Raw genomic sequence first — 21,050 nt, 5'->3', positions numbered from 1 at the left:
ATACATCTCAGAAGCCGAAGAGCTTATCCATCTAGTATCTCTTCGACCGTGGTCTCCTTTTATTTATTGCTGGCTTGATAGCCAGTCTGACTTTCGCCTGACCAGTCTGTGATCTGTATAACAGGCATGACCCTGGTGTGTAGAACATCAGGATGCTCTTTATTGATTACAGCTCAGCTTTTAATACCATCATCCCCTCAAAACTCATCAATAAACTCCAAGACCCAGGCCTCAATACCCCCTTGTGCAATTGAATCCTAGATTTCCTCACTTGCAGACCCCAGTCAGTTTGGATTAGCAAAAACATCCCCTCAACAATCTCCATCAGTACAGGTGCACCACAGGGCTGTGTGCTTAGCTCCCTACTCTACTTGCTTTATACCTATGATTGTGTGGCTGAGTGGTGTCATAACAGCAACCTCTTACTCAATGTCAGCAAGACTAAGGAATTGATTTTAGAATTCAGGAGAGAGAAACAGAGCTCCATGAGCCAGTCCTCATCAGAGGATCAGAGGTGGAGAGGGTCAGTAACTGGGGAGGGTCAGTAACTTTAAATTCATGGGTGTTGCTATCTCAGAGGACTTGTTCTGGACCCATCATATAAATGTAATTGCAAAGAAAGCATGACAGTGCCTCTTCTTCCTTAGGAGTCTGCAGAGATTTGACATGATGTCAAAAACTTTGACAAATTTCCATCAGTGTGTAGTGGGAAGTGTACTGACTGGCAAATGCTGTTGTAGGGAAGCAGCATTCATCATCAAAGATGCTCACCACCTGGGCTATGCTCTTTTCTCACTGTTGCAATCAGGTAGAATGTATAGAGTGCCTCAGGATTTGCACCACAAGGTTCAAGAACAGTTACTACCTCTCAGGCTCTTGAACAAAAGATGATAACTACACTCATCTATTGAAATGTTTCCACAGCCAATGATATCACACCAAGGACTCCTTATCTTATTATTTCACATTCTCGTTATTTATTGCTGTTTGTTTATATTTGCATTCGCAGAGTTTGTTGTCTTATATGCTCTTTCATTGATCCTGTTTGCAGTTAAATAGCTCTGCTGGGTATGCCCGCAGGAAAAAGAATCTCACTGGTAACATCTATGTACTTTGAAAATAAATTTTACTTTGAAGTTTGAACATAGATGCAGAGAAACATTTGAAAATTAATAATTAGTAGAAATAAATAAGTATTTTCACTATTAATTATATTTCATACATTTTAAACTATGGAAGTTTTGGTATAAATAATTATTTATCCAGAACACAATGTTGATATATTTATTTATTTTAAAAAAGATACGTCAATTGAATTTGGAACTCACAACTTTCAGTAAGCAAAATGAAGAAACCATACAGGCACTTCAAAAGGAAATTGAAGAACTGAAACACGAAAAAGAAAAACTAAATGAAGAGGTATTTATATTATATCAACTATTAAAGAACATGTCACAAAGGTTTGAAAGGCCAGATGGCCTACTCTTGTTCCTATTTTCTCCTATTTCATTATGCTTAGGTTGTATAGATCTTGGATCTCAAAAGTATATGGTAGAACAGGGATATCTTCTGCCGGGCAGTCCATGTGCTTTGTGCCAGGCTTGAGGTCTTGATCTTCAATTGACCAAAGGTATTGAAGTTGATAATGAATTTTATCCCATGTCCATCTTTGTCTAAGTTGTGGTAGTGATCTATGCTTCACAGGGATTTAGCATGAAACTTAATTTTGGAGGGTGAGATATTAACTCGGAGAGCTGGATCAGGTTGGTAGAGGACCTCTCGTATACTTCACTGAATGAGTTGATGTTTTGGAGCTCAGTCACTGAGTATATGCAAACGCAGGCTTAATGGCAGTTTGAGGCAGGCCCACTGTGGTATAAATAACCTTATTTCTGAAGTCCAATCACCATTAGTTGAACAGTTTCCCATTAGTTCTGAATATTTGCTCCATGGCAAATTTGTTAAAGGTGAAATACAACATTGCAACAAGAAAGATTACAAAAATATTAGGGCAATGATACAGCCTTGTTCTATTGTCCATTCATTGGTTATTATCATGTCCTATATGCTGATGTGGAACATACTATATGTAAGATGATTTCTATAGGAAGCTGAATTTGAGGAGGATGTTCAACATTCCCTTATGATGGATGGAGCCAAAAGATATAGAACATAGAACAATACAGCATAGTACAGCCCCTTCAGCCCACAATGTTGTGCCGACCTTTAAACCCTGCCTCCCATATAACATCCCACCTTAAATTCCTCCATATACCTGTCTAGTAGTCTCTTAAATTTCACTAGTGTATCTGCCTCCACCACTGACTTAGGCAGTGCATTCCACGCACCAATCACTCTCTGAGTAAAAACCTTTCTCTAATATCCCCCTTGAACTTTCCACCCCTTACCTTACAAGCCACGTCCTCTTGTATTGAGCAGTGGTGCCCTGGGGAAGAGGCGCTGGCTGTCCACTCTATCTATTCCTCTTAATATCTTGTATACCTCTATCATATCTCCTCTCATCCTCCTTCTCTCCAAAGAGTAAACCCTAGCTCCCTTACTATCTGATCATAATGCATGCTCTCTAAACCAGGCAGCATCCTGGTAAATCTCCTCTGTACCCTTTCCAATGCTTCCACATCCTTCCTATAGTGAGGCGACCAGAACTGGACACAGTACTCCAAGTGTGGCCTAACCAAAGTTTTATAGAGCTGCATCATTACCTCGTGACTCTTAAACTCTATCCCTCAACTTATGAAGGCTAACACTCCATAAGCTTTCTTAACTACCTTATCTACCTGTGAGGCAACTTTCAGGGATCTGTGGACATGTACCCCCAGATCCCTCTGCTCCTCCACAGTACCAACTTTCCTGCCATTTACTTTGTACTCTGCCTTGGAGTTTGTCCTTTCAAAGTGTACCACCTTACACTTCTCTGGGTTGAACTCCATCTTCCACTTCTCAGCCCACTTCTGCATCCTATCAATGTTTCTCTGCAGTCTTTGACAATCCTCACCACTATCCACAACACCACCAACCTTTGTGCTGTCTGCAAACTTGCCAACCCACCCTTCTACCCCCACATCCAGGTCGTTAATAAACATCATGGAAAGTAGAGGTCCCAGAACCGATCCTTGTGGGACACCACTAGTCACAACCCTCCAAACTGAATGTACTCCCTCCACCATGACCTTCTGCTTTCTGCAGGCAAGCCAATTTTGAATCTGCCTGGCTAAACTTCCCTGGATCCCATGCCTTCTGACTTTCTGAATAAGCCTACCGTGTGGAACCTTGTCAAATGCCTTACTAAAATCCATGTAGATCACATCCACTGCACTACCCTCATCTATATGCTTGGTCACCTCCTCAAAGAACTCTATCAGGCTTGTTAGACATGATCTGCCCTTCACAAAGCCATGCTGACTGTCCCTGATCAAACCATGATTCTCTAAATGCCCATAGATTCTATCTCTAAGAATCTTTTCCAACAGCTTTCCCACCACAGACATAAGACTCACTGGTCTATAATTACCTGGACAATCCCTACTAGCTCTTTTGAACAAGGGGACAACATTCACCTCCCTCCAATCCTTTGGTACCATTCCTGTGGACAACAAGGACATAAAGATCCTAGCCAGAGGCTCAGCAATCTCTTCCCTCGCCTCATGGAGCAGCCTGGGGAATATTTCGTCAGGCCCCAGGGACTTATCCGTCCTAATGTATTTTAACAACTCCAACACCTCTTCTCCCTTAATATCAACATGTTCCAGAACATCAACCTCATTCATATTGTCCTCACCATCATCAAGTTCCCTCTCATTGGTGAATACCGAAGAGAAGTATTCATTGAGGACCTCGCTCACTTCCACAGCCTCCAGGCACATCTTCCCACCTTTATCTGTAATCGGTCCTATCTTCACTCCTGTCAACCTTTTGTTCTTCACATAATTGAAGAATGCCTTGGGGTTTTCCTTTACCCTACTCACCAAGGCTTCTTCATGCCCCCTACTTGCTCTCCTCAGCTCCTTCTTTGAGCTCCTTTCTTGCTACCCTATATTTCTCAATAGACTCTTCTGATCCTTGCTTCCTAAACCTCAAGTATGCTGCCTTCTTCCATCTGACTATATTCTCCACCTCACTTGTCACCCATGGTTTCTTCGCCCTTCCTCACCCAGATAAGTTTATCCCTAACATCCTGCAAGAGATGCCTAAACATTGACCACATGTCCATAGAACATTTCCCTGCAAAAACATCATTCCAATTCACACCCGCAAGTTCTAGCCTTAGAGCCTCATAATTTACCCTTCCCCAATTAAAAATTTTCCTGTCCTCTCTGATTCTATCCTTTTTCATGATAATATTAAAGGCCAGGGAGCGGTGGTCACTGTCCCCCAGATGCTCACCCACTGACAGATCTGTGACCTGACCCAGTTCGTTACCTAATAATAGATCTCGTATGGCATTCCCCCTAGTCGGCCTGTCAACATACTGTGACAGGAATCTGTCCTGGACTCACTTAACAAACTTTGCCCCGTCTAAACCTTTGGAACGAATTACGTGCCAATCAATATTAGGGAAGTTAAAGTCACCCATGATAACAACCCTGTTATTTTTGCACCTTTCCAAAATCTGCATCCCAATCTTCTCCTCGGTATCTCTGCTGCTACGAGGGGGCCTATAGAATACTCCCAATAGAGTAACTGCTCCCTTCCTGTTCCTGACTTCTACTCATACTGACTCAAAAGAGGATCCTGCTACATTACCCACCCTTTCTGTAGCTGTAATAGTATCCCTGACCAGTAATGCCACCCCTCCTCCCCTTCCCCCCCCCCCCCCCCATCCCTTTTAAAGCACTGAAATCCAGGAATATTGAGAATCCATTCCTGCCCTGGTGCCAGCCAAGTCTCTGTAATGGTCACTACATCATGATTCCATGTATGTATCCAAGCTCTCAGTTCATCACCTTTGTTCCTGATGCTCTTGCATTGAAGTACACACACATTAGCCCTTCTACCTTACCACCTTTACACCCTTTATTCTGTTTCTCTTTCTTCAAAGCCTCTTTATATATTAGATCTGGCTTTACTCTATGCACTATACTTGCAGCTCTCACATGACCTTTATCCTCCTCCACCTCACTATCTGCTCTAACACTCTGGTTCCCTTCCCCCTGCAAATCTAGTTTAAACTCCACCCCCCCCCCCCCCCCGCCCCGGAGCAGCACTAGGAAACCTTCCAGCAAGGATGTTAGTCTCTCTGCAGTTCAGGTGCAACCTGTCCTGTTGGAACAGGTCCCACCTTCATTGGAACAAGAACAAGACCTAATTGTCTAGAAACATGAAGCCCTCCCTCCTGCACCAACTCCTTAGCCACATATTTAGCTGCATTATCTTCCTATTTCTAGCCTCACTAGCACGTGGCACGGGTAGCAATCCTGAGATTGCAACCCTAGAGGTCCTGTTCTTCAACTTTGCACCTAACTCCCTAAATTCTCTTTGCAGGACCTCTTTCTTCTTCCTATCCACGTCATTGGTCCCTACATGGACCACGACATCTGGCTGCTCACCCTCTCTCTTGAGAATACTGAGAATTCGATCCGAGGTATTGCGGATCCTAGCACCAGGGAGGCAACAGACCATCTGGGATTCTCGACCTCTTCCACAGAACCTCTTATCTGTCCCCCTAACTGTTGAATCCCCTATCACTACTGCTCTCCTCTTTTCCCTCCTTCCCTTCTGAGCTGAGGATCCAGTGCTTATAAAAATAATTCACCCCCCCCCGGTAGTTTTCATATTTCATTGTTTGACAACCATTACAGTGGACTTAATTTGGCTTTTTTGAAACTGATCAAGAGAAAAAGACTCCTGTCAAAGTGAAAACATATCTCTACAAAGTGATCTAAATTAATTACAGATATAAAACACAAAATAATTGATTGCATAAGTATTCACCCTTTTCAAGTCAGTTTTTAGTAGATGCACCTTTGGCAGCAATTAGAGCCATGAGTCTGCATGGATAGGTCTCTATCAGCTTTGCAATCTGGACACTGGAATTTTAAACCCATTCTGAAACTGCTCAAGCTTTGTCAGATTGAATGGGGATCGTGAGTGAACAGACCTTTTGAAGTCCAGCCAGAAATTCTTAATTGGATTGACGTCTGGACTCTCTAGTCTACTCTAGAACATTAAGTTTGTTGTTTTTAACCACTCCTGTGTAGCTTTGGCTTTATGCTTGGGGTTGTTGTCTTGCTGGAAAACAAATCTCTCAAGTTTCAGTTCTCTCGTAGACTGCATTAGATTTTCCTTCAGGATTTTGATGTATTTTCCTGTATTCATTTTACGCTCTACCTTCACAAGCCTTCCAGGGCCTGCTGCATTGAAACATCCCCACAGCATGATGCAGCCACCATTGTGCTTCACAGTAGGGATGGTGTGTTTTGATGATGTGTGGTGTTTGGTTTACACCAAACATACTATTTAGTCTGATGGCCTAAAAGTTCGATTTCGGTTTCACTAGACTGTAGAACCTTCTTCCAGCTGACTTCTGAGTCTCCTACATGCCTTCTGACAAACTCTAGCCGAGATTTCACGTGAGCTTTTTTTCAACAGTGGCTTTCTCTTTGCCACTCTCCCATAAAGCTGCGACTGGTGAAGCACCCAGGGAACAATCATTGTAAGTGCAGTCTCTCCCATCTCAGCCACTGAAGCTTGTAACTCCTTCAAAGTTGTCATAGATCTCTCCTTGCACTGTCACTCAGTTTTTGAGGACAGCCTGCAGATTTACAGCTGTGCCATATTATTTCCATTTCTTGATGATTGACTTAACTGTACTCCGAAGTATCTTCGGTGACTTGGAAAATTTCTTGTATCCATCTCCTGACTTGTGCTTTTCAATAACCTTTTCGCAGAGTACCTTGGAGTGTTCTTTTTTATCTTTTTGCCATGGTACTGACTCACTAGCAGATGAACCTTCCAGATACAGATGTATTTTTACTAAAATCAATTGAAACACCTTGACTGCACACAGGTCTGCAAAAACAGATCTCCATTTAACTAATTATGTGACTTCTAAATCCAAGTGGCTGCACCAGTGATTTGGTGTGTCATATTAAAGGGGAGGGGTGAATATTAATGTAATCAATTATTTGGTGTTTTATATTTGTAATTAGTTTAGATCACTGTGGAGATCAGTTTTCACTTTGACACGAAAGAACCTTTGTCTGTTGATCATTTTCAAAAAAGTTAAATTAAATCCACTATAATTCAATGTTGTAAAACAATAAAACGTGAAAACTTCCAGGGGCAGGGGATGAATGCTTCTTATAGGCACTGTATAGTGAGATTGAAGTTGCTGGTGATTCTCCCTTAACTTTTCTTGGAGTTGCTGTGTAGTGGACTTCACAACCATTGTGTTTCTAGAGGAACAGAATGTGTGCTGTGATTTTCTTCAGCTGAGAAAGACTAATTCAAGTAAGAAGCCTTATTCCCTAATACTAATGCTCCAAATATCAAATAAAATTTTAAAGTGGTGCATACAGAAATATGTATTTTACAAGTACTAAATGCAAAATGATTATGTAGATGTTGTAATTCTTGATCAGCACACAGAAAATACTGGAAGTACTCAACAAGTCAGGCAGTGTCTATGGAGGGGAATAAACAGCAGTCAATTTTGGCTGAAGCTGTTCATGAAGACTGGAAAGGAAGTGGGTAGAAGCCAGAATGAGGAGATGGGAGGAAGTACAAGATAGCAGGTGATAGGTGAGATCAGGTGAGTAGGGAAGGTGGATGGGGGAAGGTGGGAAATGAAGTCAGTAGCTGGAAGGAGATAGGTGGATGAGATACTGGGCTAAAGAAGATGATAGGAGAGAGGGTAGTGGACTATAGAAGGAGGGGAAGCAGAATGGGGAATGGAGAATGGGAGCAGGAGATGGGGGTGGGGGAGGAGAAAGTTGGAGAAATCAACGTTCATGCCATCAGGTTTGAGGCTATCCAGATGTATTATGAGGTGCTGCTTCTCCAACCTGAGTTTGGCTTCATTGTGATAGTAGAGGAAGCCATGGACTAACATATCAGAATTGGACAGGAAAGTCAAATTGAAATGAGTAGCCACCAGGAGATCTTGCCTTTTGTGGCAGACAGAGCAAAGGTATACAATAATGTCTCCCAGTCAGTGTCTGGTCTCCCCAATGTAAAGGAGGCCCATAATTTAAATAGAGACTGTGCGGTGCCCTATTTTGATAATTTGATTAATATTTTAATTCCTAAATCTATTTTGCAAAGTACCTTGTATCCAAGAGATTATAAATAAAAAATAGGCTTTTATAAGAAAGGTAATAACAACAATCATACACAAGTTTAATCATTAAAAAGTGGAAAAACAAACAATGATGAGTTCATTGTGTATTTTCAGGATTCTTTTTAGAAATTATGTTAGAGTGTTCACTGAGATCTTTAACTTCTCACTTCGGCAGTCTACTGGTGTCTACGAACATGGTAAACTGCCTCAATGACTATCTTTCAGTAGCACTTACATCCACAGTGATGAAGTGTTTTGAGAAGCTGGTGATGAAATATATCAACTCCTACCTGAGAAGCGATTTGGATCTGCTTCAATTTGCCTACTGGAACAACAGGTCCACAGCAAATACCATTTCTTTGGCTCTTCACTCAACCCTGGAACATCTGACAGCAAAGATACATATATACGGATGCACTTTTATCAACTACAGCTCAGCATTCAATACCATCATCCTCTAAAAACTAATCAATAAGCTTCAAGACCTGGATCTCAACACCTCCTTGTGCAATTGGATCCTCAATTCCCCTACTTGTAGAACCTATTCAGTTTAGATTGGCAACAATATCTCCTTCACAACCTCCATCAGCACAGGTGCACCACAAGGCTCTGTGCTTAGCCCCCTGCTCTGCACACTCTTATGACTGTGAGGCTCAGCACAGCTCCAATGTCATATTTACAAAAGTTTGTAAGTTTGCTGAATGTATCACTGTGGTAGGCTAATTCTAAGGTAGCGATAAATCGGTATATAGAAGGTAGATTGAAAGTCTGGCTGAGTGGTGCCACGACACCAACCTCTTACTCAATGTCAGGAAGACCAAAGAGCTGATTATTGACTTCAGAAGAAAGAAACCGGAAATCCATGTTTATTGGGTGATCAGAAGTGGAGAGGGTCAGCAACCTTTACTTCGTAATTTCAGAGGATGTGTCCTGAGCCCAACACGTAAGTGCAGTTATGAAGAAAGCATAGCATTGCTTCTACTTACTTAAAAGTTAGCAAAGATATGGCATGACATCTATAGACGTTTGTCAAAACTTTAGATGGAGAGTATATTGACTGGCTACATCACGACATTAGTATGAAAACACCAATGCCCTTGAACAGAAAATCTACAAAAAGTAGTGGACTGGCCTAGACCATCATGTTTAAAGCCCTTCCCACCATTGAACACATCTGCATGGAGTATTGTTGCAGGATAGCAGCTTCCATCATCAGGGACACCCACAACCCAGATCATGCTGTCTTCTCACTACTGCCATCAGGAGGAAGATACGGGAGCATCAGGACTCACACCACCGGGTTCAGAAACAGTTATTTTCCCTTGAATCAGAGGGGATAATTTTACTCAACTTCACACCCCATCTCTGAACTGTTCCTAGCTTCTATGGACTCACTTTCAAGAAATCGTTATCTCATGCCCTCAATGTTTATTGCTTAATTATTTAATTATTATTATTGTTATTGTATTTTTATTTATTTTGCAGCTCAAGCTGGTAAAACCTGAGGTACTGGCATAGCCAAGCACACTCTTTTCTCAATTGCTAGGAACCTGTGGACTATTCTAGTGGCATTTAATTTTGTGGCTTTCTGAAGATTTACATAAATATTGCTGTGTAGGCCTACTTGTTTAATGCTGTTGTATAGTGACTTTGGGATGATACCAGTTGTAGATATTAATATTGGGACAATGTATACCATGCTTGGGTTCCCTAGTCTTTCAATTTCCTATTTTAATTTAGCATATTTGTGGTGTTTTTCACTTACTGATTACTGTTTATTATTATTGTTATATTAAGGACTCTGTTATATTCGTCCTGACGAAGGGTCTCGGCCCAAAACGTCGACAGTGCTTCTCCTTATAGAAGCTGCCTGGCCTGCTGTGTTCCACCAGCATTTTGTGTGTGTTGTTTGAACTTCCAGCATTTGCAGATTCCTTCGTATATACCTAACAGGATGGTTTAAGTGGAACCTGTAGAGAAAGTGTAATTGGATTTCCAGAAGGCATCTGATAAGGTGCCTCATAAAAGATTATTGCACAAAATAAGCTTGCAGGTTTGGTGTGATACCCCAGCATGGATAGAGAATTGGTTAACTAATACAAAGTAGAGAGTCAGCGCAAATGAGTCATTATTAGATTAGCATTCAGTAACTAACAGGATGCCACAGGGATTAATGCTGGGGCCTCAACTATTTACTATCTATTGAATTGGATGAATAGGTCAAATGCATTTTACCCAAATTTGTTGATGATATAAAGGTACAAACGTTTGTAGATAGGTTAGCAATTTATGAGAACATTTGAGAGCTAACAAAGGGATATTAGTATGTTAAAATGATGGGCAATAAATTAGTAAAGTATAAGGTTATCCATTTTGGAAGGAATAATGAAAGAGCAAATTATTACTTAAGTGGAATGACGGTACAAACCTTTACAATACAGAGTTTATAGTATGAGAAATGCAAGGGGTTGACATGCAGTTCCACAAGTAATTAGGAACATTGATAGAATTAGAATCAGAATCAGGTTTAACATTACTGGAGAATGTTGTTCTGTGGAAGCAGAACATTGCAATACATACTTTTAAAACTATAAATTATAATTAAAATATCTATAAATTAAGTAAGTAGTGCAAAAAGAGAGCAAACAAATTGTAAGGTAGTGTTCATAGGTTCATTGTCTATTCAGAAATCTTGTAGTGGAGGAGAAGAAGCTGTTCCTGAAATGTTGAGTATGTGTCTTCAAGCACTTATACCTCCTCCTTGTTGGTAGCAATGAGAAGAGTGCATGTCCTGGATGGTGGAGTCATTAATGATGGATACCACCTTCTTGAGGCATCACCTTTTGAAAGCGTCCTCAATGCTGGGGAGCTAGTGCCCATGATACAGCCAGCCAAGTCTACAACTCTGTGCAGCGTCCCTCCATACCAGATGGTGATGCAACCAGTTAAAATGCTTTCCACAGTACAACTATAGAAATTTGCGAGAGTTGTTGGTGACATACCAAGTCACCTTAATCTCCTAATGAAATGTAGTCACTGGTGTGCCTTATTTGTAATTACATCAATATGTTGGACCAGGATAGATCTTCGGAGGTATTGATGACCGGGAACTCGACTCTGTTCTCCCATCCACTCCTGGCCCTTTGATGAAGACTAGTGTGTATTTCCCTGACTTCCCTTTCCTGAAATACACAATTAATTCCTTGGTTTTACTGATGTTGAGTGCAAGGTTGTTACATCTTACTCCTGTGTATCTGCCTTCTCATCATCATCTGAAATCCTGCCAACAATTGTTGTGTCATCAGCAAATTTATTTAGGGAAGACTGCATTTGAGTTGTGCCTAGCCACACAGTCATGAGTATAGAGAAAGTAGAGCAGTGGGCTAAGCATCCATTCTTGAGATGTGTCTGTACTGATTGTCATGGAGGAGGAAATGTTATTTCCGATTCACACTAACTATGGTCCCCAGGTGATGAATTCCTTTCTCATCCCTGTAATCTTCATTCCTCTTCTTGTTTGCCATCCCCTTCCCCTACCATAGTCGTTGCACTTTTACATCCCCACCTTATATCCAGTTATTTTATCATCAAATAACCTTTTTTTTAACCTGACTATTATCTTTGCTTTAATGCTCTCAAACCTCTTTAAAATTGTAATGACACCAACATTTTCAAATACATACAATTTTGTTTCAATTAGTATTGTATGTCAAACAAAGCACACAGTGCTGTGTAAGTACAATATTGATTGTAAGTTCAAGTCCTATCTCCAATTCACAACCTTTTGACTATAGACAACCATAGTAAATATTCTAATGCATTGTAAACATTTCTGAAGCATTAATTTTTCTGTCAATATTTTAGACAAAATCATTGAAAGATGTAGCAGAAACAACACTTCAGACCCAGAAAGAAACTGAGATTATGTGCCGAAACAAAATTACTGAAATGGTTACACTCATGGAAAAACACAAGGTAAGGAGCATTTTCAGGTCTTCATTGTATGTTTCAAGGGCTTTGTTATCTTTTTCTACTGTAAATCATGTATGTAAACTGGCTAGTATATAGAATGCCATCTAATATAAAACAGTGTGGTCTAGTAATTATTCTACATTTCAAAGAAAATTGCCCAATAGTCAAATTCTATCAAACATGAAGTTCAAAACGCTGTGTTTGAGAGAATAAGTCCCTCTGCTTCCTTGACCATTCTCAAGTGAAAAGGACATTTAGATTACCTATACATTAATAGTAAAGGAAAAAGAAAGAAATACAGGGTACTGAGGACTGGGCGGGGAGTCAGATGCATTAGTGGATGGAATATGATGGAGTAAACAGCATTAGCCTTTTGAAAACTATTGTGGGATGGATTACCATTGTGAGTCAGGTGGGTCAAACATACAGGTGGGTGCCAGAAAGAGCCAACAGACATATAATTAGCCAAGGTCCAAATATAGACCACACATGAGAGCAGGTGATTTAACCACATTCACAGAGTGATTTGGTAAAAGTGCAATAGGATGGTTTGTGAGAGTAAACGTCAAGGAAAATTCTTTAAGTTGACCTTCTAGTAAGATAAGCAATACCTCAGACACCAATGACAGTTAGCCTAGTAAGTTTGGTTCCCTATAAATAAAGCCAAATGAAGTCTCAATATTCTGGCTATGTGTGTGCAATGACCTAAGAGTAAGACATTAAATGAGTAAGATGTTTTGGACAAGTAATGTCAAGACATACGTTTCCTGGCATTTGATTCTATGTTATACCTGTTGCTCTCCATGGACACATGCATCACACAGATAGGACAGATTATATTTATAGAACTCCATTATCTTTGATGAGTTTTGGATAAAATTCAGTGACTGGGGAATTGATAGCATAAGAGAGAACAGTGACATAATAAAATAAGAAGGGGGAATAGGACTGCTGCAATTGCTCTTCAATGAGTGAGTATGGGCTCAATGAACCAAACAGCTTCCTTTCCCATCATAATAAGAGGATGAAAAGTGTTGTGCCATTCAAAATAACCTTCTCATTATGTAAGAGCTATGTTAAATGCAAATTTTGTAAACTGATTTTAAAAAAGGTACCTTGAATGAAAGATAAATTTAATGTATTTTCCTAATTTCTACAGCACCAGTATGATAAAATGGTTGATGAAAAAGATGCAGAATTGAAATGCTGGAAGGAAAAACAACTAACTATCAACTTATCTAAAAATGCTTTGGTAAGATGGTGAAGAATATCATTTCAGTGATTAGTAATTACATCTTCTGTTCAATGCCAGGGGTAATTTTTTTCTTTTGGAGAGTTGCACTTATGGTACACTTAACACTTGGCAGTAAATCAAAAGAAATTGTATAGGCACTGAATGCAACATGAACCTTTCTATGTTACTACAAGCTTTTTTTGGTGTTTCCTCCAGGAATTGCTGTGTTCCGTTACTTGAACCAGACACAGATAAAACAGAATTGTTGATTCTAGTCATTCTCCAAAATGTTCACCTGAAGTGTATGAGAAAAACAAAAGATGGCAAATGCATCTTAACTTCTTCAGATCACTCATTTGCATATTTGATCCACTTGATTCCTGAAATGATATTTCTTCTATTGGTAATTTAAATTCCATTGCCCCTTCCCTAAATATTATTCTCCAATGTGTCCAACAGTAATATGCACAAAAACTAGGCGTAGTATCAGTACCTTGGAATCTCCAATTGCAACATAACTTCCTAATTATCTTGCCTCTGACTTTTGTTAATGCATAACAACAGGATGGTGTGAATGCATATGAAGCAAACCGATCAACTATTTTGGCTTTAGGAGCAATTGAGTATTTGAGCAGAAACAGAAAAATAATTTAAACATGGACTTATGATAATTAATAAATAAATTATATGTATATTATCTATCTTAACTTCTGGTAATATGGTGGCATGCTCGGATGCAGCAGCTTCTACAGGGCCAACCAAAGGTGGTGGTGTTTTTTTAAACATTTTTTACAATTACAAGACCCTGCTGGAATTAATAACTTGAAGTACTGCAGGTCTACCCCATTACTGAGTTGCTCGTAGATGGAGAAAATGAAGGAGCTAGACTTTGTGAGGACTGTGTTGCTGCCTGCTACAGAGAGGTGTCAGAGTCAGTGCACAAAAGTGGTGTGCAGTCTAACAGCAGGTGATGGTCTTAGTCACTTTCCTTGTGATCACAAGACCCTATTGGACATTGGTAATGTTTGATTCACTGGTTTATTGGTGAGGCTGATGGCAGAGGAACTGTGTGGTCTCAGTCGTAGCAAAGACTAGGCCTCACACTATAGTGCTGTCTGTTTGAAGCCGCCCAGGAGAGAGGCATTGGAATCAGTACTGGGAGGCAGTGTGGCACAGTGTTCGTGCTGGTGTCAGTGCTGCTCTCCAGTGTGTGCTTGGCAAAAGACAATCTGTCTTGTGTTCAACTGCAGACTGCTACAACATTCATGTACTCAGGGACCTGGACTATATTTGTTGTGTGACTGTATTTTGCTACTTGGCCGGCTGGTGGTGTAGTGGCAACAGCGCCCGACTTCGGAGCGAAGGCTCCCGAGTTTGAATCCAGCCGACTCCAAAAAATAGCCGGAGAGGGATGGGCTCCACCAGGTTTCAGGTACCCAAGACATGCCGTATGATGAGCAATCACCAAAAAGATCAGAGCAAAAAGCTTGTCGTGACAGCACCCTGACGACTCCACCAGGAGTTAAGGACACGCGCGCGCACACACACACACACACACATATTTTGCTGCTATCTTGTGCTATGTAAGACTGTTGGTGTTGTGTTTGGCACCTTGACCCTGGAGTAACGATGTTTCGTTTGGGGGGGGGGGGTGGTGGTGTGTGTGTGTGTGTGTGTGTGTGTGTGTGTGTGTGTGTGTGTGTGTGTGTGTGTGTGTGTGTGTGTGTGTGTGTGTGTGTGTGTGTGTGTGTGTGTGTGTGTGTGTATGTTTGTGTGTGGGTGTGTGTACACAGCCAAATGAAACAGTGTTGACTACCATAATGGTAGCAATATGAAGAGGGCATGACGTGGGTGATAGAGGACCTTAATGCTGGATGCCGCTTTTTTGAGCATTGACTTTTGAAGTTGTCGTTGATGTGGATCAGCATCAACAATTTGCTTTAAGATGTTGCTGATCTGTAGCAAAAATGTTACATAAAGCTGGATGCCTGCAGAGACATGCAAGTAACATATCAGAGGTAGGTAGTTTGTGGAAGAGAAGGATAGGCCCCGTGCATATCTGTAAATGAGGCCACTGAGAGGAAAGAGCATGAAAGAAATGCAAGGGTCATGAAACACTTTGGATTAGGTCCATGGCATTCTAACGGGGAATGCGGCCAGCCAGAAATCTTTGTACATATTGGCACCAATGACATAGGTAGGAATATGGAAGAAGTCCTGAAGAGAGAATTTATGGAGCTAGGTACAAAGCTGAAAAGCTGTACCTCCAGGGCAGTCTCTGGATTACTGCATGTGTCATGCAGCGGCAAGGGTATGTATAGGATGGTTTAGCAGATGAATGTGCGGCTGAAGAACTGGAGCAGGGAACAGGATTGCAGGCTTCTGGATCATTGTGGTCTCTTCTGGGGAAGGTAGGACCTATACAAAAGAGACGGGAGAAACCTGAACCCAAGGGGGACCAATATCCTTGCAGGCAGGTTTGCTAGAACTGTTGGGGAGGGTTTAAACTAATTTTACAGGGAAATGGGAACTGCGTAATAGGGCTAAGGATGGGGCAGTTGGTATAAAAGCAGAGGCAGTGTGTAGTGAGCCTGCGAGGAAGCACAGACAGATGATAGGCAAAAGTTCAGTAATTGGGATGAGTTGAAATGCAATGCGAGGACAAAGTCAAAAAGGGTAATGAATAAGGACTGAAGATGTTGAATGCGTGCAGTATATGGAATAAAGTAGATGATCTTGTAGCCATTACAGATTGGCATGTATGATGTTGTGGGCATCACTGAATCGTGACTGAAAGAATATCATAGTTGGAAGCTTAACACCCAAGGATACACTTTGCATCAAAAAGACATGCAGGTAGGCAGAGGGGTTGGGGTGGCTTGCTAAAATGAAATCAAATCCTGAGAAGGAGGTGACATTCTGTAGGATTGGAAGATGTACAATCATTGTAGGTAGAGTTAAATTCATCATCATCATCAGGTGCCATGCCCAGTTTGAGCTTTGACTGCCATGGCCCACGCACTCTTGTTTCGGGTCAAGTGGATCAATTCATTGGTATTCATTTCCAGTTCTCTGGCTGCTGTCTCCATCATCATTTGTCTTTGCCTTCCTTTTGATTTCTTCCCTTCAATCTTTCCCATAGTTACTGTGCATTCTAACTCCTCTTTCCTAATCACATGTCCAATGAAGTTATGTTGCCTTTTCATGATCTCATACATTATTACTCTTTTTGTGCTTGGTCTGTTCATGACATCCTCGTTAGATATTCGTTTTGTCCATGATATTCTTTGCATCCTCCTTAAAAACCACATCTCTGCTGCTTCAATTCATTTTCTCATGTTACTAGATATTGTCCAACATTCTTAACTAGATAAACGTAACATTTCAGTACTCTGAGGCGGGTTGTCATGCCTACTTAAGTGTTGGTCAGTATACTCTTCATTCTCGTAAAGGTGTCTTTTGCCATCCCTATTCTTCTTTTGATGTCCATGTTGCACCTGCCATCTGATGGTACCCAGCTTCCTAAGTAGCAAAAGTTCTGCTTTATTTCTTCCCCATTTATTCTTAGCCTGCAGATAGGATTCTCCTTTTCTTTGGATATCACCATACATTCTGTCTTTTATTTTATAGATAGACCCATTTTTGCACTTTCTTCAACGACTATATCAATTAAGTTTTGTATTTCTTCCTCCGTACTTGCAATTAACACTGTGTCATCTGCATATCTGAAATTATTGATGTTTTCACTGCCAACTTTGATTCCCAAGATGTCTCTTATTTTTTTGTAATATTGTTTCACTGTATGCATTAGCCAAATCAGGGAAGAAAACACACCCTTGTCTAACGCCTCTCTTGATTTTCGTAAACTGACTTATTTCTCCATCTATTCTTATAGCGGCAGTTTGTTCCCAGTACAGAATTCTAATTAGGAGGAGGTCTTTCAAATCTAGGTCTAGAGTTTCCTGTAAAATTTCAAATAACTTATTGTGCTTCGCTTTATCAAATGCTTTTGTGTAATCAATAAAACAAACAAACAAATCTTCAAGACAATTCTGAAGATGCTTCACTTGGTAGGGTTGATTCTGGGCAGTAGGGGATCCCTGAATGTCATCAAGCTACTGCTCATAAAACTTAAGTAACACAAAAGAAAATTATTGCCACTTGGAATGTACGAACCCTATATCAAGTAGGAAGATTGGACAATGTGATAAATGAAATGGAAAGACTAAAGACTAACATCATGGGAATTAGCAAAGTTCATTGGACAGGTTCTGGAACATGTCAGAATAGAAATAAAACACTCATTTATTCTTGTGGAACATCCCATACTAATGGAGTAGGAATTCTTATGGGTGAAAACATGGCAAAAAGTGTTTTAGGACATTGGGCAATATCAGAAAGAATGCTCCTTGTTAGATTCAGAGGACAATCATTTGACTTAGCAATTATACAGGTATATGCACCAACAACAGTTGGAACAAATAAGGATATAGATAAATTCTATGAAGAACTTGAACAAGCAAAGAATGGATGCAAATGTCAAGATATTGTTATTGTCATGGGAGATCTAAATGCTAAAGTAGGACAAGAGTTAAATCACTGCAAGGATAAAAAGACCCTCCCTGAGTTATATATAGGCCACCAAACAGTAGCCAGGATGTGGGCTACAAATTACATTGGAAGATAGAAAATTCATGTTAAAAGGACAATGCTACAGTAGTTATGGGGGGATTTCAATATACAGGTAGATTAGGAAATTCAAATTGGTGCTGTTTTTGGATCCCAAAAGAGAGAATTTGTAGAATGCCAATGAGATGGCTTTTTAGAGCAGCTTGTGGTTGAGCCCACTAGGGGATCAGCTATTCTGAATTGGGTGTTGTGTAATGAACCAGATTTGATTAGATAGCTGAAGGTAAAGGAGCATTTAGGGGACATGATCATAATATGATAGGATTCGCTTGTCCATTTGAGAGGGAGAAAGTAAAGTCAAATGTATCAGTATTATAATGGAGTAAAGCAGGATAGACAGAAGTGAATCATTGAATGTTATGTACATGTACTTGGATTTTCAGAAGGCATTCGACAAGGCTGCTTAGCAAAATAAGATCCCATGGTATTACAAGAAAGGTACTTGCATGGATTAGCTGATTGGCAGGAGGCAAAGATTAAGAAGAAAGGGAGCTTTTTCTGATTGGCTGACATTGACTAGTGATGTTCTGCAGGGGTTGGTGTTGGACCACTTCTTTTTATGATGAATATCAATGATCTCGATGATGAAATTGATAGCTTTGTGACCAAGTTTGCAGATGATACAAAGACAGGTGGAAGGACAGGTAGTGTTGAGGAAGCAGGGAGGCTGCAGAAGAACTTAAACAGATTAGGAGAAAGGGCAAAATGATGGAAGATGGAATACAATGTTGGGAATTGTAGGTTCATGCACTTTAGTAGAAGGAATGAAAGCATAGACTATTTTCTAAACGGGGAGAAAATTCAAACATCTGAGGTGCAAAGGGACTTGGGAGTCCTCGTGTAGGATTCCCTAAATGTTAACTTCCAGGTTGAGTCAGGGGTGAGGAAGGCAAATGTAATATTAGCATCATTTTGAGAGGACTAGAATATAAAACAAGGATGTAATGGTGAGGCTTTCTAGGGCACTGTTAGGGCTTCATTTAGAGTATTGTGAGCAGTTTTGGGACCCTTATCTAAGAAAAGCTGTGCTGACATTCAAACGTGGTTCATGAATATGATTCTGGGGGTGAAAGGTTAGCACTATGAGGAGCATTTGATGGCTCTGGGTCTGTACTTGTTGGAATTTAGAAGAATGAGGGGGAAATCTCATTGGAACCTATCAAATGTTTAAAAGCCTAGAAAGTGGATGTGGAAAGGAGTCTTCTTCTTCGGTTGTCCATCGGAATCTGATAACGACATCCACTCCTTTAATGGTGAGATCTTTGATGACTATACAGTCCTATCCTGGACCTACAAGTTCTATTGCAGGGTGGGACATGTATGTGTGGTAGTGATGGCAACCATGGCTGCATTTCTCCTGGTTGTCTTCTGCTGTCTTCTGGTTGTTCTTTCAATCTCCAGAATACGAACCCCATTCCTACACAGCTGTCGCCAAGTGTTACGGTCAGCAGCAACATCCTCCAGGTCCTCAGGTCTGATCTTGCACTTTCTTAAAGCAATCTTCATCTGATCCTTATAGCGCTTCTTCAGCTCCCCCAGCTGAGCATTGACCATGATGTAATTGGCCGTATAACACTCTGCGGGGTAGCCAACATGGGGGCATCCTTATCACATGCCCCAGCCACTGCAACTGATGCTGGGTGATCATGGCCTCGATACTTCTGCAGTTGGTCTTTACAAGTATTTCAGTGTGAGGCACCGGCTCACGCCAAGTAATTCCCAGGATGCGCTGAAGGCAGCTTATGTGGAAGCGCTCCAAGGACTTGATGTGATGGCTAGAGATTACCCAAGCTTCACAGCCATAAAGGAGGATGGTGACACAGACCGCTTGGTATACAGCGACCTTTGTGGAGGGACGAAGGCTCCTGTTCTGAAAGATTCTACACTGAAGTCTCCCAAAGGCCGCTGATGCCTGTTTAATGCGGCTCTGGATGTTGTTGTCAATGCTGCTATCCTCAGAGAGAATGCTCACTAGATATTTGAAAGATGGCACTACTGACAGCTTTTCATCACCAACAGTGAAGGCAGGTAGGGTGGATGAGACACTAGCACTGCATTGGCAAGCCACTTCTATCTTGGTGATATTGACGGTCAGCCCCATCCTGCTGTGTGCTCTCACCGCCACAGCAAGGACAGTCTGAATATCCTCCAGAGTATGGGCCACAAGAGCACAGTCATCTGCATACTGCAGCTTCAGGATCCATTCTCTATGGAGTTTGGTGGTTGCGTGGAGCCTCCTGATGTTAAAGAGGTTGTCATCTAATCTGACGTCCACTGCCACACCGCTGCTATCCTCAATCTCATTGTGGAGAAGCTTGGTAACACACAGGAGGAAAATGTTAAAGAGCACTGGCACTAGCACACACCCCTGCCTCACCCCTGTGCGTACAAGGAAGGGCTCAGACTCTTGTCCTCCTATGGTCACCTGAGAAGTCATCCCATCATGGAACTGGCGGAGGATGTTAACAAATTTATTGGGACAGCCAAACCTGAGGAGGACATCCCATAAGAGCTCTCTTTGCATAGTGTTGAATGCTTTGGAGAGGTCAACAAAAGCCATAAACAGGTCTTGATGTTGCTCCCGGCAGTTTTCCTGAAGCTTTTACAATGCCGTCAAAACCAATAAATTGATGTGTTACTCCCCTGAAAACAGCAGATGGTCAGACACTTCTGAAGAATCAGAATACCATTCTGCTGAGGTGGGCTGAGCATTTTAATGCTTTGCTTAATCAGGATTCTGACGCAGACCCCACCATCCTGGACTTCCTGTACTTCCTCCTATCCGCGACCTCAGTCTACCACCAACCTTCCAGGAAGTTCTATCAGCTGTCCATTCCCTTAAGAACAATAAGTCCC

At 41.2% G+C, this 21,050-nt stretch overlaps 1 protein-coding gene across 1 annotated transcript in view; it reads left to right on the top strand.

The window, feature by feature from the left end:
* sycp1 (synaptonemal complex protein 1) overlaps positions 1–21,050 on the top strand; it is a 275,829-nt gene that overhangs the window by 188,888 nt on the left and 65,891 nt on the right. Inside the window, exons 25-27 of the mRNA XM_073055277.1 lie at positions 1,303–1,419; positions 12,164–12,274; positions 13,431–13,523. Coding sequence (XP_072911378.1) covers positions 1,303–1,419; positions 12,164–12,274; positions 13,431–13,523 — 321 coding nt within the window. The remainder of the gene's footprint in view (positions 1–1,302; positions 1,420–12,163; positions 12,275–13,430; positions 13,524–21,050) is intronic.

The sequence above is a fragment of the Hemitrygon akajei genome, chromosome 8 (genome assembly GCF_048418815.1).
Source record: "Hemitrygon akajei chromosome 8, sHemAka1.3, whole genome shotgun sequence".
NCBI lineage: Eukaryota > Metazoa > Chordata > Chondrichthyes > Myliobatiformes > Dasyatidae > Hemitrygon > Hemitrygon akajei.
The sequence above is the reverse complement of the archived record's forward strand: the minus strand, read 5'-3'. Positions and strand labels throughout refer to the sequence as shown.